We start from the raw sequence: 25,496 nt of genomic DNA, 5'->3' as shown, positions 1-25,496 counted from the left end.
CTATCAGAGTGAAAGGTGGAGGGTATTGATCCCCCATCACAGTGAAAGGTGGGGGGGTATTGATCCCCCAACACAGTGAAAGGTGGGGGGTATTGATCCTCTATAACAGTGAAAGGTGGAGGGTATTGATTCCCCCATCACAGTGAAAGGTGGGGTTATTGATCCTCTATCACAGTGAAAGGTGGGGTGTATTGATCCTCTATCACAGTGAAAGGTGGGGGGTATTGATCCCCCATCACAGTGAAAGGTGGAGGGTATTGATCCCCTATCACAGTGAAAGGTGGGGGGAATTGATCGTCTATCACAGTGAAAGGTGGAGGGTATTGATCCCCTATCACAGTGAAAGGTGGGGGTATTGATCCCCCATCACAGTGAAAGGTGGAGGGTATTGATCACCCATCACAGTGAAAGGTGGAGGGTATTGATCCTCTATCACAGTGAAAGGTGGAGGGTATTGATCCACTATCGCAGTGAAATGTGGGGGGTATTGATCTCCCATCACAGTGAAAGGTGGGGGGTATTGATCCACTATCACAGTGAAAGGTGGGGGGTATTGATCCTCTGTCACAGTGAAAGTTGGGGGGTATTGATCCGCTATCACAGTGAAAGGTGGGGGGAATTGATCCCCCATCACAGTGAAAGTTGAGGGGTATTGTTCCTCTGTCACAGTGATAGGTGGACGGTATTGATCCTCTATCACAGTGAAAGGTGGGGGGTATTGATCCCCCATCACAGTGAAAGGTGGATGGTATTGATCCCCCATCACAGTGAAAGGTGGGGGGTATTGATCCTCCATCACAGTGAAAGGTGGGGGGTATTGATCCCACATCACAGTGAAAGGTGGGGGGTATTGATCCCCCATCACAGTGAAAGGTGGGGAGTATTGATCCCCCATCACAGTGAAAGGTGCTGGGTATTGATCCTCTCTCACAGTGAAAGGTGGAGGGTATTGATCCCACATCACAGTGAAAGGTGGGGGGTATTGATCCTCGATCACAGTGAAAGGTGGGGGTTTATTGATCCCCCATCACAGTGAAAGGTGGGGGGTATTGATCCCCCATCACAGTGAAAGGTTGGGGGTATTGATCCCCCATCACAGTGAAAGTTGGGGGGTATTGATCCTCTATCACAGTGAAAAGTGGGGGGTATTGATCCGCAATCACAGTGAAAGGTGGGGGGTATTGATCCTCTATCACAGTGAAAGGTGGGGGGTATTGATCCGCTATCACAGTGAAAGGTGGGGGCTATTGATCCTCGATCACAGTGAAAGGTGGGGGGTATTGATCCTCTATCACAGTGAAAGGTGGGGGGAATTGATCCGCAATCACAGTGAAAGGTCGGGGGTATTGATCCTCTATCACAGTGAAAGGTGGAGGGAATAGATCCTCTATCACAGTGAAAGGTGGGGGGGTATTGATCCCCATCACAGTGAAATATGGAGGGTATTGATTCCCCATCACAGTGAAAGGTGGGGGGTATTGATCCTCTATCACAGTGAAAGGTGGGGGGTATTGATCCCCCATCACAGTGAAAGGTGGGAGGTATTGATCCCACATCACAGTGAAAGGTGGGGGGAATTGATCCCCCATCACAGTGAAAGGTGGGGGGAATTGATCCGCAATCACAGTGAAAGGTGGGGGGTATTGATCCTCTATCACAGTGAAAGGTGGAGGGTATTGATCCTCTATGACAGTAAAAGGTGGGGGGTATTGATCCTCTATCACAGTGAAAGGTGGGGGGTGTTGATTCTTTAACACAGTGAAAGGTGGGGGGTATTGATCCTCTATCACAGTGAAAGGTGGTGGGTTTTGATCCCCCATCAAAGTGAAAGGTGGGGTAATTGATCCTCTATCACAGTGAAAGGTGGGGGGTATTGATCCTCGATCACAGTGAAAGGTGGAGGGTATTGATCCCCTATCACAGTGAAAGGTGGGGGGTATTGATCCTCGATCACAGTGAAAGGTGGAGGGAATTGATCCCCTATCACATTGAAAGGTGGGGGGTATTGATCCTCTATCACAGTGAAAGATGGAGGGTATTGATCCTCTACCACATTGAAAGGTGGGGGGTATTGATCCTCTATCACAGTGAAAGGTGGGGGGTATTGATCCCCCATCACAGTGAAATATGGAGGGTATTGATCCCCCATCACAGTGAAAGGTGGGGGGTATTGATCCTCTATCACAGTGAAAGGTGGGGGGTATTGATCCCTCATCACAGTGAAAGGTGGGGGGTATTGATCCCCCATCACAGTGAAAGGAGGGGGGTATTGATTCTCTATCACAGTGAAAGGTGGAGGGTATTGATCCTCTATGACAGTAAAAGGTGGGGGTTATTGATCCTCTATCACAGTGAAAGGTGGGGGGTATTGATCCCACATCACAGTGAAAGGTGGGGGTTATTGATCCTCTATCACAGTGAAAGGTGGGGGGTATTGATCCCCCATCACAGTGAAAGGTGGGGGGTATTGATCCCACATCACAGTGAAAGGTGGGGGGTATTGATCCCCCATCACAGTGAAAGGTGGGGAGTATTGATCCCCCATCACAGTGAAAGGTGCTGGGTATTGATCCTCTCTCACAGTGAAAGGTGGAGGGTATTGATCCCACATCACAGTGAAAGGTGGGGGGTATTGATCCTCGATCACAGTGAAAGGTGGGGGTTTATTGATCCCCCATCACAGTGAAAGGTGGGGGGTATTGATCCCCCATCACAGTGAAAGGTGGGGGTTATTGATCCCCCATCACAGTGAAAGTTGGGGGGTATTGATCCGCTATCACAGTGAAAAGTGGGGGGTATTGATCCGCAATCACAGTGAAAGGTGGGGGGTATTGATCCGCTATCACAGTGAAAGGTGGGGGCTATTGATCCTCGATCACAGTGAAAGGTGGGGGGTATTGATCCTCTATCACAGTGAAAGGTGGGGGGAATTGATCCGCAATCACAGTGAAAGGTCGGGGGTATTGATCCTCTATCACAGTGAAAGGTGGAGGGTATTGATCCTCTGTCACAGTGAAATGTGGACGGTATTGATCCCCCATCACAGTGAAAGGTGGGGGGTATTGATCCACTATAACAGTGAAAGGTGGGGGCTATTGATCCTCTGTAACAGTGAAAGGTGAACGGTATTGATCCCCCATCACAGTGAAAGGTGGGGGGTTATTGATCCCCCATCACAGTGAAAGGTGGGGGGTATTGATCCTCTATCACAGTGAAAGGTGGAGGGTATTGATCCTCTGTCACACTGAAAGGTGGAGGGTATTGATCCCCCATCACAGTGAAAGGTGGGGGGTATTGATCCCCCATCACAGTGAAAGGTGGGGGGTATTGATCCTCTATCACAGTGAAAGGTGGGGGGTATTGATCCTCTGTCACAGTGCAAGGTGGGGGGTATTGATCCCCCATCACAGTGAAAGGTGGGGGGTATTGATCCTCTATCACAGTGAAAGGTGGGGGGTATTCATCCCCCATCACAGTGAAAGGTGGGGGGTATTGATCTTCTATCACAGTGAAAGGTGGGGGGTATTGATCTTCTATCACAGTGAAAGGTGGTGGGTATTGATCCTCTATCACAGTGAAAAGTGGAGGGTATTGATCCTCTGTCACACTGAAAGGTGGAGGGCATTGATCCCCCATCACAGTGAAAGGACGGGGGGGGTATTGATCCCCCATCACAGTGAATTTTGGGGGGTATTGATCCTCTATCACAGTGAAAGGTGGAGGGTATTGATCCCCCATCACAGTGAAAGGTGGGGGGTATTGATCCCCCATCACAGTGAAAGGTGGGGGGTATTGATCCCCCATCACAGTGAAAGGTGGGGGGTATTGATCCTCCATCACAGTGAAAGGTGGGGGGTATTGATCCTCTATCACAGTGAAAGGTGGAGGGTATTGATCCCCCATCACAGTGAAGGGTGGGAGTATTGATCCCCCATCACAGTGAAAGGTGGGGGCTATTGATCCTCTGTCACAGTGAAAGGTGGGGGCTATTGTTCTTCTCTAACAGTGAAAGGTGTGGGGTATTGATCCCCCATCACAGGGATAGGTGCAGGTTAGTGATCCCCCATCACAGTGAAAGGTGGGGGGTGTTGATCCTCTATCACAGTGAAAGGTGGGGAGTATTGATCCTCTGTCACAGTGAAAGGTGGAGGGTATTGATCCTCTGTCACATTGAAAGGTGGAGGGTATTGATCCCCCATCACAGTGAAAGGTGGAGGGTATTGATCCCCTGTCACAGTGAAAGGTGGGGGGTATTGATCCGCTATCACAGTGAAAGGTGGGGGGTATTGATCCTCTATCACAGTGAAAGGTGGGGGGTATTGATCCTCTATCACAGTGAAAGGTGCGGGGTATTGATCCCCCATCACAGTGAAAGGTGGGGGGTATTGATCCCCCATCACAGTGAAAGGTGGGGGCTATTGATCCTCTGTCACAGTGAAAGGTGGGGGCTATTGTTCTTCTCTAACAGTGAAAGGTGTGGGGTATTGATCCCCCATCACAGGGATAGGTGGAGGTTAGTGATCCCCCATCACAGTGAAAGGTGGGGGGTGTTGATCCTCTATCACAGTGAAAGGTGGGGAGTATTGATCCTCTGTCACAGTGAAAGGTGGAGGGTATTGATCCGCTGTCAAACTGAAAGGTGGAGGGTATTGATCCCCCATCACAGTGAAAGGTGGAGGGTATTGATGCCCTGTCACAGTGAAAGGTGGGGGGTATTGATCCGCTATCACAGTGAAAGGTGGGGGGTATTGATCCTCTATCACAGTGAAAGGTGGGAGGTATTGATCCCCCATCACAGTGAAAGGTGGAGGGTATTGATCCTCTGTCACACTGAAAGGTGGAGGGTATTGATCCCCTATCACAGTGAAAGGTGGGGGGTATTGATCCTCTATCACAGTGAAAGGTGGGGGGTATTGATCCCCCATCACAGTGAAAGGTGGAGGGTATTGATCCCCCATCACAGTGAAAGGTGGGGGCTATTGATCTTCTATCACAGTGAAAGGTGGGGGGTATTGATCCTCTATCACATTGAAAGGTGGGGGGTATTGATCCTCTATCACAGTGAATGGTGCGGGGTATTGATCCCCCATCACATTGAAAGGTGGGGGGTATTGATCCCCCATCACAGTGAAAGGTGGGGGGTATTGATCTTCTATCACAGTGAAAGGTGGGGGGTATTGATCCTCTATCACAGTGAAAGGTGGGGGGTATTGATCCCCCATCACAGTGAAAGGTGGGGGGTATTGATCCTCTATCACAGTGAAAGGTGGGGGGTATTGATCCCCCATCACAGTGAAAGGTGGGGGGTATTGATCCCCCATCACAGTGAAAGGTGGGGGGTGTTGATCCTCTATCACAGTGAAAGGTGGAGGGTATTGATCCTCTATCATAGTGAAAGGTGGGGGGTATTGATCCTCTGTCACAGTGAAAGGTGGAGGGTATTGATCCCCCATCACAGTGAAAGGTGGGGGGTATTGATCCTCTATCACAGTGAAAGGTGGGGGGTATTGATCCGCTGTCAAACTGAAAGGTGGAGGGTATTGATCCCCCATCACAGTGAAAGGTGGAGGGTATTGATCCCCTGTCACAGTGAAAGGTGGGGGGTATTGATCCGCTATCACAGTGAAAGGTGGGGGGTATTGATCCTCTATCACAGTGAAAGGTGGGAGGTATTGATCCCCCATCACAGTGAAAGGTGGAGGGTATTGATCCTCTGTCACACTGAAAGGTGGAGGGTATTGATCCCCTATCACAGTGAAAGGTGGAGGGTATTGATCCTCTATCATAGTGAAAGGTGGGGGGTATTGATCCTCTGTCACAGTGAAAGGTGGAGAGTATTGATCCCCCATCACAGTGAAAGGTGGGGGGTATTGATCCTCTATCACAGTGAAAGGTGGAGGGTATTGATCCCCCATCACAGTGAAAGGTGGGGGGTATTGATCTTCTATCACAGTGAAAGGTGGAGGGTATTGATCCTCTTTAACAGTGAAAAGTGGAGGATATTGATCCTCTATCACAGTGAAAGGTGGAGGATATTGATCCTCTATCACAGTGAAAGGTGGAGGGTATTGATCCTCTATCACAGTGAAAGGTGGAGGGTATTGATCTCCAATCACAGTGAAAGCTAGGGAGTATTGATCCTCTATCACAGTGAAAGGTGGGGGGTATTGATCCTCTGTCACAGTGAAAGGTGGGGGGTAATGATCCTCTGTCTCAGTGATAGGTGGGGGGTATTGATCCTCTGTCTCAGTGAAAGGTGGGGGGAATGATCCTCTGTCTCAGTGATAGGTGGGGGCTATTGATCCTCTATCACAGTGAAAGGTGGAGGGTATTGATCCCCCATCACAGTGAAAGGTGGGGGGTATTGATCTTCTATCACAGTGAAAGGTGGAGGGTATTGATCCTCTTTCACAGTGAAAAGTGGAGGATATTGATCCTCTATCACAGTGAAAGGTGGAGGATATTGATCCTCTATCACAGTGAAAGGTGGAGGGTATTGATCCTCTATCACAGTGAAAGGTGGAGGGTATTGATCTCCAATCACAGTGAAAGCTAGGGAGTATTGATCCTCTATCACAGTGAAAGGTGGGGGGTATTGATCCTCTGTCACAGTGAAAGGTGGGGGGTAATGATCCTCTGTCTCAGTGATAGGTGGGGGGTATTGATCCTCTGTCTCAGTGAAAGGTCGGGGGTATTGATCCCCCATCACAGTGAAAGGTGGGGGGTGTTGATCCTCTATCACAGTGAAAGGTGGAGGGTATTGATCCTCTATCACAGTGAAAGGTGGGGGGTATTCATCCCCCATCACAGTGAAAGGTGGGGGGTATTGATCCTCTGTCACAGTGAAAGGTGGAGGGTATTGATCCCCCATCACAGTGAAAGGTGGGGGGTATTGATCCCCCATCACAGTGAAAGGTGGGGGGTATTGATCCTCTATCACAGTGAAAGGTGGGGTTATTGATCCTCTATCACAGTGAAAGGTGGGGGTATTGATCCTCTGTCACAGTGAAAGGTGGGGGGTATTGATCCCTCATCACAGTGAAAGGTGGAGGGTATTGATCCTCTGTCACAGTGAAAGGTGGGGGGTATTGATCCCCCATCACAGTGAAAGGTGGAGGGTATTGATCTTCTATCACAGTGAAAGGTGGGGGGTATTGATCCTCTATCACAGTGAAAGGTGGGGGGTATTGATCCTCTATCACAGTGAAAGGTGGGGGGTATTGATCCTCTGTCACAGTGAAAGGTGGGGGGTATTGATCCTCTATCACAGTGAAAGGTGGGGTTATTGATCCTCTATCACAGTGAAAGGTGGGGGGTATTGATCCTCTGTCACAGTGAAAGGTGGGGGGTATTGATCCCTCATCACAGTGAAAGGTGGAGGGTATTGATCCCTCATCACAGTGAAAGGTGGAGGATATTGATCCTCTATCACAGTGAAAGGTGGAGGGTATTGATCCTCTATCACAGTGAGAGGTGGAGGGTATTGATCCTCTATCACAGTGAAAGGTGGAGGGTATTGATCTCCAATCACAGTGAAAGGTGTTGGGTATTGATCCCCCATCACAGTGAAAGGTGGGTGGTATTGATCCTCTATCACAGTGAAAGGTGGGTTTATTGATCCTCTATCACAGTGAAAGGTGGGGGGTATTGATCCTCTGTCACAGTGAAAGGTGGGGGGTATTGATCCCTCATCACAGTGAAAGGTGGAGGGTATTGATCCCTCATCACAGTGAAAGGTGGAGGATATTGATCCTCTATCACAGTGAAAGGTGGAGGGTATTGATCCTCTATCACAGTGAAAGGTGGAGGGTATTGATCCTCTATCACAGTGAAAGGTGGAGGGTATTGATCTCCAATCACAGTGAAAGCTAGGGAGTATTGATCCTCTATCACAGTGAAAGGTGGGGGGTATTGATCCTCTGTCACAGTGAAAGGTGGGGGGTATTGATCCCTCATCACAGTGAAAGGTGGAGGATATTGATCCTCTATCACAGTGAAAGGTGGAGGATATTGATCCTCTATCACAGTGAAAGGTGGAGGGTATTGATCTCCAATCACAGTGAAAGCTAGGGAGTATTGATCCTCTATCACAGTGAAAGGTGGGGGGTAATGATCCTCTGTCTCAGTGATAGGTGGGGGGTATTGATCCTCTGTCTCAGTGAAAGGTGGGGGGTATTGATCCTCTATCACATTGAAAGGTGGGGGTTATTCATCCCCCATCACAGTGAAAGGTGGGGGGTATTGATCCTCTATCACAGTGAAAGGTGGAGGGTATTGATTACCCATCACAGTGAAAGGTGGGGGGTATTGATCCCCCATCACAGTGAAAGGTGGGGGGTATTGATCCTCTATCACAGTGAAAGGTGGGGTTCTTGATCCTCTATCACAGTGAAAGGTGGGGGGTATTGATCCTCTGTCACAGTGAAAGGTGGGGGGTATTGATCCCTCATCACAGTGAAAGGTGGAGGGTATTGATCCTCTGTCACAGTGAAAGGTGGGGGGTATTGATCCCCCATCACAGTGAAATGTGGGGGGTATTGATCCTCTATCACAGTGAAAGGTGGGGGGTATTGATCCCCCATCACAGTGAAAGGTGGGGGGTATTGATCCTCTGTCACAGTGAAAGGTGGAGGGTATTGATCCCCCATCACAGTGAAAGGTGGGGGGTATTGATCCTCTATCACAGTGAAAGTTGGAGGGTATTGATCCCCCATCACAGTGAAAGGTGGGGGGTATTGATCCCCCATCACAGTGAAAGGTGGGGGGTATTGATCCTCTATAACAGTGAAAGGTGGGGGCTATTGATCCTCTGTAACAGTGAAAGTTGGGGGTTATTGATCTTCTATCACAGTGAAAGGTGGAGGGTATTGATCCTCTACCACAGTGAAAGCTGGGGGCTATTGATCCCCCATCACAGTGAAAGTGGGGGGTTTTGATCCTCTGTCACAGTGAAAGGTGGAGGGTATTGATCCCCCATCACAGTGAAAGGTGGGGTGTATTGATCCTCTATCACAGTGAAAGATGGAGGGTATTGATCCCCCATCACAGTGAAAGGTGGGGGGTATTGATCCTCTATAACAGTGAAAGGTGGGGGCTATTGATCCTCTGTAACAGTGAAAGGTGGGGGTTATTGATCCTCTATCACAGTGAAAGGTGGAGGGTATTGATCCTCTGTCACAGTGAAAGGTGAGGGTTATTGATCCTCTATCACAGTGAAAGGTGGAGGGTATTGATCCTCTATCACAGTGAAAGCTGGGGGGTATTGATCCCCCATCACAGTGAAAGGTGGGGAATATTGATCCTCTGTAACAGTGAAAGGTGGAGGGTATTGATCCTCTATCACAGTGAAAGGTGGGGGGTATTGATCCTCTATCACAGTGAAAGGTGGGGGTTATTGATCCTCTATCACAGTGAAAGTTGGAGGGTATTGATCCTCTGTCACAGTGAAATGTGGACGGTATTGATCCCCCATCACAGTGAAAGGTGGGGGGTATTGATCCACTATAACAGTGAAACGTGGGGGCTATTGATCCTCTGTAACAGTGAAAGGTGAACGGTATTGATCCCCCATCACAGTGAAAGGTGGGGGGTTATTGATCACCCATCACAGTGAAAGGTGGGGTGTATTGATCCCCCATCACAGTGAAAGATGGGGGGTATTGATCACCCATCACAGTGAAAGGTGGGGGGTATTGATCACCGATCACAGTGAAAGGTGGGGGGTATTGATCACCCATCACAGTGAAAGGTGGGGGGTATTGATCCCCCATCACAGTGAAAGGTGGGGGGGTATTGATCCTCTGTCACAGTGAAAGGTGGAGGGTATTGATCCCCCATTACAGTGAAAGATGGGGGGTATTGATCCTCTATCACAGTGAAAGGTGGTGGGTATTGATCCTCTGTCACAGTGAAAGGTGGAGGGTATTGATCCTCAATCACAGTGAAAGGTGGGGGGTATTGATCCTCAATCACAGTGAAAGGTGGGGGGTATTGATCCTCTGTCACAGTGAAAGGTGGGGGGTATTGATCCTCTGTCACAGTGAAAGGTGAGGGGTATTGATCCTCTGTCACAGTGAAAGGTGGAGGTTATTGATCCCCCAACACAATGAAAGGTGGGGGGTGGTATTGATCCACTGTCACAGTGAAAGGTGGAGGGTATTGATCCTCTATCACAGTGAAAGGTGGGGGGTATTGATCCTCTACCACAGTGAAAGGTGGGGGTTATTGATCCTCTATCACAGTGAAAGGTGGGGGGTATTGATCCACTATAACAGTGAAAGGTGGGGGCTATTGATCCTCTGTAACAGTGAAAGGTGAACGGTATTGATCCCCCATCACAGTGAAAGGTGGGGGGTTATTGATCCCCCATCACAGTGAAAGGTGGGGGGTATTGATCCTCTATCACAGTGAAAGGTGGAGGGTATTGATCCTCTGTCACACTGAAAGGTGGAGGGTATTGATCCCCCATCACAGTGAAAGGTGGGGGGTATTGATCCCCCATCACAGTGAAAGGTGGGGGGTATTGATCCTCTATCACAGTGAAAGGTGGGGGGTATTGATCCTCTGTCACAGTGCAAGGTGGGGGGTATTGATCCCCCATCACAGTGAAAGGTGGGGGGTATTGATCCTCTATCACAGTGAAAGGTGGGGTGTATTGATCCCCCATCACAGTGAAAGGTGGGGGGTATTGATCTTCTATCACAGTGAAAGGTGGGGTGTATTGATCCTCTATCACAGTGAAAGGTGGAGGGTATTGATCTTCTATCACAGTGAAAGGTGGTGGGTATTGATCCTCTATCACAGTGAAAGGTGGAGGGTATTGATCCTCTGTCACACTGAAAGGTGGAGGGCATTGATCCCCCATCACAGTGAAAGCGGGGGGGAGAGGTATTGATCCCCCATCACAGTGAAAGGTGGGGGGTATTGATCCTCTATCACAGTGAAAGGTGGATGGTATTGATCCCCCATCACAGTGAAAGGTGGGGGGTATTGATCCCCCATCACAGTGAAAGGTGGGGGGTATTGATCCCCCATCACAGTGAAAGGTGGGGGGTATTGATCCTCTATCACAGTGAAAGGTGGGGGGTATTGATCCTCTATCACAGTGAAAGGTGGAGGGTATTGATCCCCCATCACAGTGAAAGGTGGGAGTATTGATCCCCCATCACAGTGAAAGGTGGGGGCTATTGATCCTCTGTCACAGTGAAAGATGGGGGCTATTGTTCTTCTCTAACAGTGAAAGGTGTGGGGTATTCATCCCCCATCACAGGGATAGGTGGAGGTTAGTGATCCCCCATCACAGTGAAAGGTGGGGGGTGTTGATCCTCTATCACAGTGAAAGGTGGGGAGTATTGATCCTCTGTCACAGTGAAAGGTGGAGGGTATTGATCCTCTGTCACACTGAAAGGTGGAGGGTATTGATCCCCCATCACAGTGAAAGGTGGAGGGTATTGATCCCCTATCACAGTGAAAGGTGGGGGGTATTGATCCGCTATCACAGTGAAAGGTGGGAGGTATTGATCCCCCATCACAGTGAAAGGTGGAGGGTATTGATCCTCTGTCACACTGAAAGGTGGAGGGTATTCATCCCCTATCACAGTGAAAGGTGGGGGGTATTGATCCTCTATCACAGTGAAAGGTGGGGGGTATTGATCCCCCATCACAGTGAAAGGTGGAGGGTATTGATCCCCCATCACAGTGAAAGGTGGGGGCTATTGATCTTCTATCACAGTGAAAGGTGGGGGGTATTGATCCTCTATCACAGTGAAAGGTGGGAGGTATTGATCCTCTATCACACTGAAACGTGCGGGGTATTGATCCCCCATCACAGTGAAAGGTGGGGGGTATTGATCCCCCATCACAGTGAAAGGTGGGGGGTATTGATCTTCTATCACAGTGAAAGGTGGGGGGTATTGATCCTCTATCACAGTGAAAGGTGGGGGGTATTGATCCTCTATCACAGTGAAAGGTGGGGGTTATTGATCCTCTATCACAGTGAAAGGTGGGGGATATTGATCCTCTGTAACAGTGAAAGGTGGAGGGTATTGATCCTCTATCACAGTGAAAGGTGGGGGGTATTGATCCTCTATCACAGTGAAAGGTGGGGGTTATTGATCCTCTATCACAGTGAAAGTTGGAGGGTATTGATCCTCTGTCACAGTGAAATGTGGACGGTATTGATCCCCCATCACAGTGAAAGGTGGGGGGTATTGATCCACTATAACAGTGAAACGTGGGGGCTATTGATCCTCTGTAACAGTGAAAGGTGAACGGTATTGATCCCCCATCACAGTGAAAGGTGGGGGGTTATTGATCACCCATCACAGTGAAAGGTGGGGTGTATTGATCCCCCATCACAGTGAAAGATGGGGGGTATTGATCACCCATCACAGTGAAAGGTGGGGGGTATTGATCACCGATCACAGTGAAAGGTGGGGGGTATTGATCACCCATCACAGTGAAAGGTGGGGGGTATTGATCCCCCATCACAGTGAAAGGTGGGGGGGTATTGATCCTCTGTCACAGTGAAAGGTGGAGGGTATTGATCCCCCATTACAGTGAAAGATGGGGGGTATTGATCCTCTATCACAGTGAAAGGTGGTGGGTATTGATCCTCTGTCACAGTGAAAGGTGGAGGGTATTGATCCTCAATCACAGTGAAAGGTGGGGGGTATTGATCCTCAATCACAGTGAAAGGTGGGGGGTATTGATCCTCTATCACAGTGAAAGGTGGGGGGTATTGATGCCCCATCACAGTGAAAGGTGGGGGGTATTGATTCTCTGTCACAGTGAAAGGTGGGGGGTATTGATCCTCTGTCACAGTGAAAGGTGAGGGGTATTGATCCTCTGTCACAGTGAAAGGTGGAGGTTATTCATCCCCCAACACAATGAAAGGTGGGGGGTGGTATTGATCCACTGTCACAGTGAAAGGTGGAGGGTATTGATCCTCTATCACAGTGAAAGGTGGGGGGTATTGATCCTCTACCACAGTGAAAGGTGGGGGTTATTGATCCTCTATCACAGTGAAAGGTGGGGGGTATTGATCCACTATAACAGTGAAAGGTGGGGGCTATTGATCCTCTGTAACAGTGAAAGGTGAACGGTATTGATCCCCCATCACAGTGAAAGGTGGGGGGTTATTGATCCCCCATCACAGTGAAAGGTGGGGGGTATTGATCCTCTATCACAGTGAAAGGTGGAGGGTATTGATCCTCTGTCACACTGAAAGGTGGAGGGTATTGATCCCCCATCACAGTGAAAGGTGGGGGGTATTGATCCCCCATCACAGTGAAAGGTGGGGGGTATTGATCCTCTATCACAGTGAAAGGTGGGGGGTATTGATCCTCTGTCACAGTGCAACGTGGGGGGTATTGATCCCCCATCACAGTGAAAGGTGGGGGGTATTGATCCTCTATCACAGTGAAAGGTGGGGGGTATTGATCCCCCATCACAGTGAAAGGTGGGGGGTATTGATCTTCTATCACAGTGAAAGGTGGGGTGTATTGATCCTCTATCACAGTGAAAGGTGGAGGGTATTGATCTTCTATCACAGTGAAAGGTGGTGGGTATTGATCCTCTATCACAGTGAAAGGTGGAGGGTATTGATCCTCTGTCACACTGAAAGGTGGAGGGCATTGATCCCCCATCACAGTGAAAGGTGGGGCGTATTGATCCCCCATCACAGTGAAAGGTGGGGGGTATTGATCCTCTATCACAGTGAAAGGTGGGGGGTATTGATCCTCTATCACAGTGAAAGGTGGAGGGTATTGATCCCCCATCACAGTGAAAGGTGGGAGTATTGATCCCCCATCACAGTGAAAGGTGGGGGCTATTGATCCTCTGTCACAGTGAAAGGTGGGGGCTATTGTTCTTCTCTAACAGTGAAAGGTGTGGGGTATTCATCCCCCATCACAGGGATAGGTGGAGGTTAGTGATCCTCCATCACAGTGAAAGGTGGGGGGTGTTGATCCTCTATCACAGTGAAAGGTGGGGAGTATTGATCCTCTGTCACAGTGAAAGGTGGAGGGTATTGATCCTCTGTCACACTGAAAGGTGGAGGGTATTGATCCCCCATCACAGTGAAAGGTGGAGGGTATTGATCCCCTATCACAGTGAAAGGTGGGGGGTATTGATCCGCTATCACAGTGAAAGGTGGGAGGTATTGATCCCCCATCACAGTGAAAGGTGGAGGGTATTGATCCTCTGTCACACTGAAAGGTGGAGGGTATTCATCCCCTATCACAGTGAAAGGTGGGGGGTATTGATCCTCTATCACAGTGAAAGGTGGGGGGTATTGATCCCCCATCACAGTGAAAGGTGGAGGGTATTGATCCCCCATCACAGTGAAAGGTGGGGGCTATTGATCTTCTATCACAGTGAAAGGTGGGGGGTATTGATCCTCTATCACAGTGAAAGGTGGGAGGTATTGATCCTCTATCACAGTGAAAGGTGGGGGGTATTGATCCCCCATCACAGTGAAAGGTGGGGCGTATTGATCCCCCATCACAGTGAAAGGTGGGGGGTATTGATCCTCTATCACAGTGAAAGGTGGGGGGTATTGATCCTCTATCACAGTGAAAGGTGGAGGGTATTGATCCCCCATCACAGTGAAAGGTGGGAGTATTGATCCCCCATCACAGTGAAAGGTGGGGGCTATTGATCCTCTGTCACAGTGAAAGGTGGGGGCTATTGTTCTTCTCTAACAGTGAAAGGTGTGGGGTATTCATCCCCCATCACAGGGATAGGTGGAGGTTAGTGATCCTCCATCACAGTGAAAGGTGGGGGGTGTTGATCCTCTATCACAGTGAAAGGTGGGGAGTATTGATCCTCTGTCACAGTGAAAGGTGGAGGGTATTGATCCTCTGTCACACTGAAAGGTGGAGGGTATTGATCCCCCATCACAGTGAAAGGTGGAGGGTATTGATCCCCTATCACAGTGAAAGGTGGGGGGTATTGATCCGCTATCACAGTGAAAGGTGGGAGGTATTGATCCCCCATCACAGTGAAAGGTGGAGGGTATTGATCCTCTGTCACACTGAAAGGTGGAGGGTATTCATCCCCTATCACAGTGAAAGGTGGGGGGTATTGATCCTCTATCACAGTGAAAGGTGGGGGGTATTGATCCCCCATCACAGTGAAAGGTGGAGGGTATTGATCCCCCATCACAGTGAAAGGTGGGGGCTATTGATCTTCTATCACAGTGAAAGGTGGGGGGTATTGATCCTCTATCACAGTGAAAGGTGGGAGGTATTGATCCTCTATCACACTGAAACGTGCGGGGTATTGATCCCCCATCACAGTGAAAGGTGGGGGGTATTGATCCCCCATCACAGTGAAAGGTGGGGGGTATTGATCTTCTATCACAGTGAAAGGTGGGGGGTATTGATCCTCTATCACAGTGAAAGGTGGGGGGTATTGATCCCCCATCACAGTGAAAGGTGGGGGGTATTGATCCTCTATCACAGTGAAAGGTGGGGGGTATTGATCCCCCATCACAGTGAAAGGTGGGGGGTATTGATCCCCCATCACAGTGAAAGGTGGGGGGTGTTGATCCTCTATCACAGTGAAAGGTGGAGGGTATTGATCCTCTATCACAGTGAAAGGTGGGGGGTATTCATCCCCCATCACAGTGAAAGGTGGGGGGTATTGATCCTCTGTCACAGTGAAAGGTGGAGGGTATTGATCCCCCATCACAGTGAAAGGCGGGGGGTATTGATCCCCCATCACAGTGAAAGGTGGGGGGTATTGATCCTCTATCACAGTGAAAGGTGGGGTTATTGATCCTCTATCACAGTGAAAGGTGGGGGGTATTGATCCTCTGTCACAGTGAAAGGTGGGGGGTATTGATCCCTCATCACAGTGAAAGGTGGAGGGTATTGATCCTCTCTCACAGTGAAAGGTGGGGGGGTATTGATCCCCCATCACAGTGAAAGGTGTGGGGTATTGATCTTCTATCACAGTGAAAGGTGGGGGGTATTGATCCTCTATCACAGTGAAAGGTGGGGGCTATTGATCCTCTGTCACAGTGAAAGGTGGAGGGTATTGATCCCCCATCACAGTGAAAGGTGGGGGGTATTGATCCTCTATCACAGTGAAAGGTGGGGGGTATTGATCCTCTATCACAGTGAAAGGTGGTGGGTATTGATCCCCCATCACAGTGAAAGGTGGGGGGTATTAATCTTCTATCACAGTGAAAGGTGGAGGGTATTGATCCTCTATCACAGTGAAAGGTGGGGGGAATGATCCTCTGTCTCAGTGATAGGTGGGGGGTATTGATCCTCTATCACAGTGAAAGGTGGAGGGTATTGATCCTCTATCACAGTGAAAGGTGGAGGGTTTTGATCCCCCATCACAGTGAAAGGTGGGGGGTATTGATCTTCTATCACAGTGAAAGGTGGAGGGTATTGATCCTCTTTCACAGTGAAAAGTGGAGGATATTGATCCTCTATCACAGTGAAAGGTGGAGGATATCGATCCTCTATCACAGTGAAAGGTGGAGGGTATTGATCCTCTATTACAGTGAAAGGTGGAGGGTATTGATCTCCAATCACAGTGAAAGCTAGGGAGTATTGATCCTCTATCACAGTGAAAGGTGGGGGGTATTGATCCTCTGTCACAGTGAAAGGTGGGGGGTAATGATCCTCTGTCTCAGTGATAGGTGGGGGGTATTGATCCTCTGTCTCAGTGAAAGGTGGGGGGTATTGATCCCCCATCACAGTGAAAGGTGGGGGGTGTTGATCCTCTATCACAGTGAAAGGTGGAGGGTATTGATCCTCTATCACAGTGAAAGGTGGGGGGTATTCATCCCCCATCACAGTGAAAGGTGGGGGGTATTGATCCTCTGTCACAGTGAAAGGTGGAGGGTATTGATCCCCCATCACAGTGAAAGGTGGGGGGTATTGATCCTCTATCACAGTGAAAGGTGGGGTTATTGATCCTCTATCACAGTGAAAGGTGGGGTTATTGATCCTCTATCACAGTGAAAGGCGGGGTGATTGATCCTCTATCACAGTGAAAGGTGGGGGGTATTGATCCTCTGTCACAGTGAAAGGTGGGGGGTATTGATCCCTCATCACAGTGAAAGGTGGAGGGTATTGATCCTCTGTCACAGTGAAAGGTGGGGGGTATTGATCCCCCATCACAGTGAAAGGTGGGGGTATTGATCCTCTATCACAGTGAAAGGTGGGGGGTATTGATCCTCTGTCACAGTGAAAGGTGGAGGGTATTGATCCCCCATCACAGTGAAAGGTGGGGGGTATTGATCCTCTATCACAGTGAAAGGTGGGGGGTATTGATCTTCTATCACAGTGAAAGGTGGAGGGTCTTGATCCTCTATCACAGTGAAAGGTGGGGGGAATGATCCTCTGTCTCAGTGATAGGTGGGGGGTATTGATCCTCTATGACAGTGAAAGGTGGAGGGTATTGATCCTCTATCACAGTGAAAGGTGGAGGTTTTTGATCCCCCATCACTGTGAAAGGTGGAGGGTACTGATCCTCTTTCACAGTGAAAGGTGGGGGGTATTGATCCCCCATCACAGTGAAAGGTGGGGGGTATTGATCCTCTATCACAGTGAAAGGTGGGGGGTATTGATCCCCCATCACAGTGAAAGGTGGAGGATATTGATCCTCTATCACAGTGAAAGGTGGAGGATATTGATCCTCTATCACAGTGAAAGGTGGAGGGTATTGATCCTCTATCACAGTGAAAGGTGGAGGGTATTGATCTCCAATTACAGTGAAAGCTAGGGAGTATTGATCCTCTATCACAGTGAAAGGTGGGGGGTATTGATCCTCTGTCACAGTGAAAGGTGGGGGTTATTCATCCCCCATCACAGTGAAAGGTGGGGGTTATTGATCCTCTGTCACAGTGAAAGGTGGAGGGTATTGATCCTCCATCACAGTGAAAGGTGGGGGGTATTGATCCCCCATCACAGTGAAAGGTGGGGGGTATTGATCCTCTATCACAGTGAAAGGTGGGGTTCTTGATCCTCTATCACAGTGAAAGGTGGGGGGTATTGATCCTCTATCACATTGAAAGGTGGGGGTTATTCATCCCCCATCACAGTGAAAGGTGGGGGGTATTGATCCTCTGTCACAGTGAAAGGTGGAGGGTATTGATCCCCCATCACAGTGAAAGGTGGGGGGTATTGATCCCCCATCACAGTGAAAGGTGGGGGGTATTGATCCTCTATCACAGTGAAAGGTGGGGTTCTTGATCCTCTATCACAGTGAAAGGTGGGGGGTATTGATCCTCTGTCACAGTGAAAGGTGGGGGATATTGATCCCTCATCACAGTGAAAGGTGGAGGGTATTGATCCTCTGTCACAGTGAAAGGTGGGGGGTATTGATCCCCCATCACAGTGAAAGGTGGGGGTATTGATCTTCTATCACAGTGAAAGGTGGGGGGTATTGATCCTCTATCACAGTGAAAGGTGGGGGGTATTGATCCTCTATCACAGTGAAAGGTGAGGGGTATTGATCCCCCATCACAGTGAAAGGTGGAGGGTATTGATCCTCTATCACAGTGAAAGGTGGAGGGTATCGATCTCCCATCACAGTGAAAGCTAGGGAGTATTGATCCTCTATCACAGTGAAAGGTGGGGGGTATTGATCCTCTGTCACAGTGAAAGGTGGGGGGTAATGATCCTCTGTCTCAGTGATAGGTGGGGGGTATTGATCCTCTGTCTCAGTGAAAGGTGGGGGTATTGATCCTCTATCACATTGAAAGGTGGGGGTTATTCATCCCCCATCACAGTGAAAGGTGGGGGGTATTGATCCTCTGTCACAGTGAAAGGTGGAGGGTATTGATCCCCCATCACAGTGAAAGGTGGAGGGTATTGATCCCCCATCACAGTGAAAGGTGGGGGGTATTGATCCTCTATCACTGTGAAAGGTGGGGTTCTTGATCCTCTATCACAGTGAAAGGTGGGGGGTATTGATCCTCTGTCACAGTGAAAGGTGGGGGGTATTGATCCCTCATCACAGTGAAAGGTGGAGGGTATTGATCCTCTGTCACAGTGAAAGGTGGGGGGTATTGATCCCCCATCACAGTGAAAGGTGGGGGGTATTGATCCTCTATCACAGTGAAAGGTGGGGGGTATTGATCCCCCATCACAGTGAAAGGTGGGGGGTATTGATCCTCTATCACAGTGAAAGGTGGGGGGTATTGATCCCCCATCACAGTGAAAGGTGGGGGGTATTGATCCCCCATCACAGTGAAAGGTGGGGGGTATTGATCCTCTATCACAGTGAAAGGTGGGGTTATTGATCCTCTATCACAGTGAAAGGTGGGGGGTATTGATCCTCTGTCACAGTGAAAGGTGGGGGGTATTGATCCCTCATCACAGTGAAAGGTGGAGGGTATTGATCCCTCATCACAGTGAAAGGTGGAGGATATTGATCCTCTATCACAGTGAAAGGTGGAGGGTATTGATCCTCTATCACAGTGAAAGGTGGAGGGTATTGATCCTCTATCACAGTGAAAGGTGGAGGGTATTGATCTCCAATCACAGTGAAAGCTAGGGAGTATTGATCCTCTATCACAGTGAAAGGTGGGGGGTATTGATCCTCTGTCACAGTGAAAGGTGGGGGGTATTGATCCCTCATCAGAGTGAAAGGTGGAGGATATTGATCCTCTATCACAGTGAAAGGTGGAGGGTATTGATCCTCTATCACAGTGAAAGCTGGAGGGTATTGATCTCCAATCACAGTGAAAGCTAGGGAGTATTGATCCTCTATCACAGTGAAAGGTGGGGGGTATTGATCCTCTGTCACAGTGAAAGGTGGGGGGTAATGATCCTCTGTCTCAGTGATAGGTGGGGGGTATTGATCCTCTGTCTCAGTGAAAGGTGGGGGGTATTGATCCTCTATCACATTGAAAGGTGGGGGTTATTCATCCCCCATCACAGTGAAAGGTGGGGGGTATTGATCCTCTGTCACAGTGAAAGGTGGAGGGTATTGATCCCCCATCACAGTGAAAGGTGGGGGGTATTGATCCCCCATCACAGTGAAAGGTGGGGGGTATTGATCCTCTATCACAGTGAAAGGTGGGGTTCTTGATCCTCTATCACAGTGAAAGGTGGGGGGTATTGATCCTCTGTCACAGTGAAAGGTGGGGGGTATTGATCCCTCATCACAGTGAAAGGAGGAGGGTATTGATCCTCTGTCACAGTGAAAGGTGGGGGGTATTGATCCCCCATCACAGTGAAATGTGGGGGGTATTGATCCTCTATCACAGTGAAAGGTGGGGGGTATTGATCCCCCATCACAGTGAAAGGTGGGGGGTATTGATCCTCTATCACAGTGAAAGGTGGGGGGTATTGATCCCCCATCACAGTGAAAGGTGGGGGGTATTGATCCCCCATCACAGTGAAAGGTGGGGGGTGTTGATCCTCTATCACAGTGAAAGGTGGAGGGTATTGATCCTCTATCACAGTGAAAGGTGGGGGGTATTCATCCCCCATCACAGTGAAAGGTGGGGGGTATTGATCCTCTGTCACAGTGAAAGGTGGAGGGTATTGATCCCCCATCACAGTGAAAGGTGGGGGGTATTGATCCCCCATCACAGTGAAAGGTGGGGGGTATTGATCCTCTATCACAGTGAAAGGTGGGGTTATTGATCCTCTATCACAGTGAAAGGTGGGGGGTACTGATCCTCTGTCACAGTGAAAGGTGGGGGGTATTGATCCCTCATCACAGTGAAAGGTGGAGGGTATTGATCCTCTGTCACAGTGAAGGGTGGGGGGTATTGATCCCCCATCACAGTGAAAGGTGGGGGTATTGATCTTCTATCACAGTGAAAGGTGGGGGGTATTGATCCTCTATCACAGTGAAAGGTGGGGGGTATTGATCCTCTATCACAGTGAAAGGTGGGGGGTATTGATCCCCCATCACAGTGAAAGGTGGAGGGTATTGATCCTCTATCACAGTGAAAGGTGGAGGGTATTGATCTCCAATCACAGTGAAAGCTAGGGAGTATTGATCCTCTATCACAGTGAAAGGTGGGGGGTATTGATCCTCTGTCACAGTGAAAGGTGGGGGGTAATGATCCTCTGTCTCAGTGATAGGTGGGGGGTATTGATCCTCTGTCTCAGTGAAAGGTGGGGGTATTGATCCTCTATCACATTGAAAGGTGGGGGTTATTCATCCCCCATCACAGTGAAAGGTGGGGGGTATTGATCCTCTGTCACAGTGAAAGGTGGAGGGTATTGATCCCCCATCACAGTGAAAGGTGGAAGGTATTGATCCCCCATCACAGTGAAAGGTGGGGGGTATTGATCCTCTATCACAGTGAAAGGTGGGGTTCTTGATCCTCTATCACAGTGAAAGGTGGGGGGTATTGATCCTCTGTCACATTGAAAGGTGGGGGGTATTGATCCCTCATCACAGTGAAAGGTGGAGGGTATTGATCCTCTGTCACAGTGAAAGGTGGGGGCTATTGATCCCCCATCACAGTGAAAGGTGGGGGCTATTGATCCTCTATCACAGTGAAAGGTGGGGGGTATTGATCCCCCATCACAGTGAAAGGTGGGGGGTATTGATCCTCTATCACAGTGAAAGGTGGGGGGTATTGATCCCCCATCACAGTGAAAGGTGGGGGGTATTGATCCCCCATCACAGTGAAAGGTGTGGGGTATTGATCCTCTATCACAGTGAAAGGTGGGGTTATTGATCCTCTATCACAGTGAAAGGTGGGGGGTATTGATCCTCTGTCACAGTGAAAGGTGGGGGGTATTGATCCCTCATCACAGTGAAAGGTGGAGGGTATTGATCCTCTGTCACAGTGAAAGGTGGGGGGTATTGATCCCCCATCACAGTGAAAGGTGGGGGTATTGATCTTCTATCACAGTGAAAGGTGGGGGGTATTGATCCTCTATCACAGTGAAAGGTGGGGGGTATTGATCCTCTATCACAGTGAAAGGTGGGGAGTATTGATCCTCTGTCACAGTGAAAAGTGGAGGGTATTGATCCCCCATCACAGTGAAAGGTGGAGGTTATTGATCTCCAATCACAGTGAAAGCTAGGGAGTATTGATCCTCTATCACAGTGAAAGGTGGGGGGTATTGATCCTCTGTCACAGTGAAAGGTGGGGGGTAATGATCCTCTGTCTCAGTGATAGGTGGGGGGTATTGATCCTCTGTCTCAGTGAAAGGTGGGGGTATTGATCCTCTATCACATTGAAAGGTGGGGGTTATTCATCCCCCATCACAGTGAAAGGTGGGGGGTATTGATCCTCTGTCACAGTGAAAGGTGGAGGGTATTGATCCCCCATCACAGTGAAAGGTGGAGGGTATTGATCCCCCATCACAGTGAAAGGTGGGGGGTATTGATCCTCTATCACAGTGAAAGGTGGGGTTCTTGATCCTCTATCACAGTGAAAGGTGGGGGGTATTGATCCTCTGTCACAGTGAAAGGTGGGGGGTATTGATCCCTCATCACAGTGAAAGGTGGAGGGTATTGATCCTCTGTCACAGTGAAAGGTGGGGGGTATTGATCCCCCATCACAGTGAAAGGTGGGGGCTATTGATCCTCTATCACAGTGAAAGGTGGGGGGTATTGATCCCCCATCACAGTGAAAGGTGGGGGGTATTGATCCTCTATCACAGTGAAAGGTGGGGGGTATTGATCCCCCATCACAGTGAAAGGTGGGGGGTATTGATCCCCCATCACAGTGAAAGGTGGGGGGTATTGATCCTCTATCACAGTGAAAGGTGGGGTTATTGATCCTCTATCACAGTGAAAGGTGGGGGGTATTGATCCTCTGTCACAGTGAAAGGTGGGGGGTATTGATCCCTCATCACAGTGAAAGGTGGAGGGTATTGATCCTCTGTCACAGTGAAAGGTGGGGGGTATTGATCCCCCATCACAGTGAAAGGTGGGGGTATTGATCTTCTATCACAGTGAAAGGTGGGGGGTATTGATCCTCTATCACAGTGAAAGGTGGGGGGTATTGATCCTCTATCACAGTGAAAGGTGGGGGGTATTGATCCTCTGTCACAGTGAAAGGTGGAGGGTATTGATCCCCCATCACAGTGAAAGGTGGAGGGTATTGATCCTCTATCACAGTGAAAGGTGGAGGGTATTGATCTCCAATCACAGTGAAAGCTAGGGAGTATTGATCCTCTATCACAGTGAAAGGTGGGGGGTATTGATCCTCTTTCACAGTGAAAGGTGGGGGGTAATGATCCTCTGTCTCAGTGATAGGAGGGGGTATTGATCCTCTGTCTCAGTGAAAGGTGGGGGTATTGATCCTCTATCACATTGAAAGGTGAAGGGTATTGATCCTCTATCACAATGAAATGTGGGGGGTATTGATCCTCTATCATAGTGGAAGCGAAGGCTTGGCTTGGTCTCGAAGTCTCTCAAATCTATCCCTTTGATGTTGTGTATCTGACAGGAAATGTTGTGACAGATTGGGTTGTATGTTATCCTGCACCTTTCTCATTTGATTAATTCCTGGTTAGTTTACATTTCCTTATGTTAAGTTTTGTTTATTTGTTCCAGTTAAAAGTCCAAAATGTGATATCTTCTCAGTGTTTTCCTTGTGTTGCCTTTGTGAGTTCCAGGGGGTTGTAACAGTGTGTTGATTGTGAATGTGTGTGAATACGAGGGTCTTGTGTTTGTGCTGTGCAAAGATGGGGTGGGTATCAGATTCTCCTTCAGGCTTCATAATTCACCAGCAGCCAGTGGGTCTGGGAGATGGTGCTTGCGACCTGTGGAAGGAAGCGAGTTTTAAATGAAGTTCCCAGTTTCCTACCAGTCTCAGACTTTCATGTTTCTTTCTCAGGTTTTCCTTGGCGATCTCCAGAGCCTCCTGAGCTTCCTGGACATGTTGCTCCTTTGGTTCCACAGCCTGTCAAATACATGCCCACACACATTCCGGTTAGAACGTCCGTCGCCAATGGCGACAAGTGGCATTCTGTCCTATTCCAGTTTACTGCACCTATACTCAAATTTACCAGGATTCGCTGTCTCTCAACTTTCAAACAGCAGCTGGGGTTAACCTGCCCAACACAATGCAGCAAGCTACGCTGGAAATCGGAAACAAATACAGAACGTGCTGGAGAATCTCAGCAGCTGTCGAGAATCCAAGCCCAAATGCTCCCCTTCAGAACTGGAGAAGAATAGTCCCCTTGGTCTCAAAACACCAAGGCATCCCCATTGAGAGACCTGCTGAACGTCTCCAGCACTCTCTGTTTGTGTTATTAATCTGACCTATTCCAAACTTGATCTTTTGGTAACAGTTCCAGCTATCACAGATTGTTCACAGTGGAGATAGAGTCGAGAGTGAGGTGCTGGAAAAGCACAGCAGTCAGGCAGCATCTGATGAGCAGGAAAATCGACATTTTGGGCATAAGCCCTTGGTCATTGCTGTTGTGCTTTTCCAGTGCTACACTGTCTACCTCTGATCTCCAGACCTCACTTTCTCCCACAGGAGATAGAGGCCATTCAGTCCATAGTAATCCACCAAAGAGCACCCCATCTAGGCCCAAAACATCCCTGTAACCTCACCATTTCCAATGGCTAACCTACACACCCTGGACACTACAGAACAATTTAGCACAGCCAATTCACCCTGACCTGCACAACCTTGGACTGTGGGAGGGAACCCACGCAGACAGGAGGAGAACATGCAAACTCCACACAGACAGTCGTCCAAGGCTGGAATCGAAGCTAGGACCCTGGAACTGTGACGCAGGAGGGCTAACCACTGAGCCACCATGCTCCTGAGACAATCTATGAGTTTTCCCTCTCCACATTCAGTCATTCCAATTCCAATGAGAGTTTTCTTTGGGAAAGTGACATTTTGGCTCCTGTATATGAATACGGTGAGATCTGACATGTTCTGGCAGTTGGGATGTTGAGAGGAATATGGCACTTTGGGGAGATGTTCCAATGGTTTGGAGAGGGTGGGGGATGTGGTGGGAGCTGATTCCTCACCTCCCGTGTGAGCAGGTTGTCGTTTCCTCGAGATTGATTGCTGGGGTCAATCAACAACTCCATTAATGTTCAACCATGTGACTGCCAGGATGTTGGAAGGCAAACGAAAGGGATCATATTCCCTAAACGGAACTTACAAACTCTGAGTCCACATGGCCTGCTGGTTACACATCAGAGCTGGCCTCTGTATGGAACCCGGCACAGACGGTGATTGTTTTCGAAGGTTTCCATCCTGAGTTAATGCTAAAAGAGTGATCTGACAAAGCCTCTGGTTATGTACATGGAAAAGTCAGTTACACGGGCGTTTGTAGCACTTATTCAGGGCAGACAGTGTTACATCACACTGTGATCTGTGTCTGTAACTCTGTACAACTCGCTCTGTTCCATCACCCTGTGATCTGTGTCTGTAACTCTGTACACCTCACTGTGTTACATCACACTGTGATCTGTGTCTGTAACTCTGTACAACTCGCTCTGTTCCATCACCCTGTGATCTGTGTCTGTAACTCTGTACACCTCACTATGTTCCATCACCCTGTGATCTGTGTCTGTAACTC

The 25,496-nt window shown here is 49.1% G+C and overlaps 1 protein-coding gene across 1 annotated transcript in view; it reads right to left on the bottom strand.

Moving 5' to 3' along the window:
* LOC122540190 (dynein axonemal heavy chain 6-like) overlaps nt 1-25,496 on the bottom strand; it is a 1,075,999-nt gene that overhangs the window by 377,271 nt on the left and 673,232 nt on the right. Inside the window, exon 57 of the mRNA XM_087984706.1 lies at nt 23,756-23,851. Within this exon, the coding sequence (XP_087840832.1) occupies nt 23,756-23,851 (96 nt within the window). The remainder of the gene's footprint in view (nt 1-23,755; nt 23,852-25,496) is intronic.

This window comes from Chiloscyllium plagiosum, unplaced genomic scaffold (assembly GCF_037043375.1).
Source record: "Chiloscyllium plagiosum isolate Xiang-an unplaced genomic scaffold, Cpla_swu_hap1 HiC_scaffold_3, whole genome shotgun sequence".
Classification (NCBI taxonomy): Eukaryota; Metazoa; Chordata; class Chondrichthyes; order Orectolobiformes; family Hemiscylliidae; genus Chiloscyllium; species Chiloscyllium plagiosum.
This window is presented reverse-complemented; position numbering and strand designations above follow the sequence as displayed.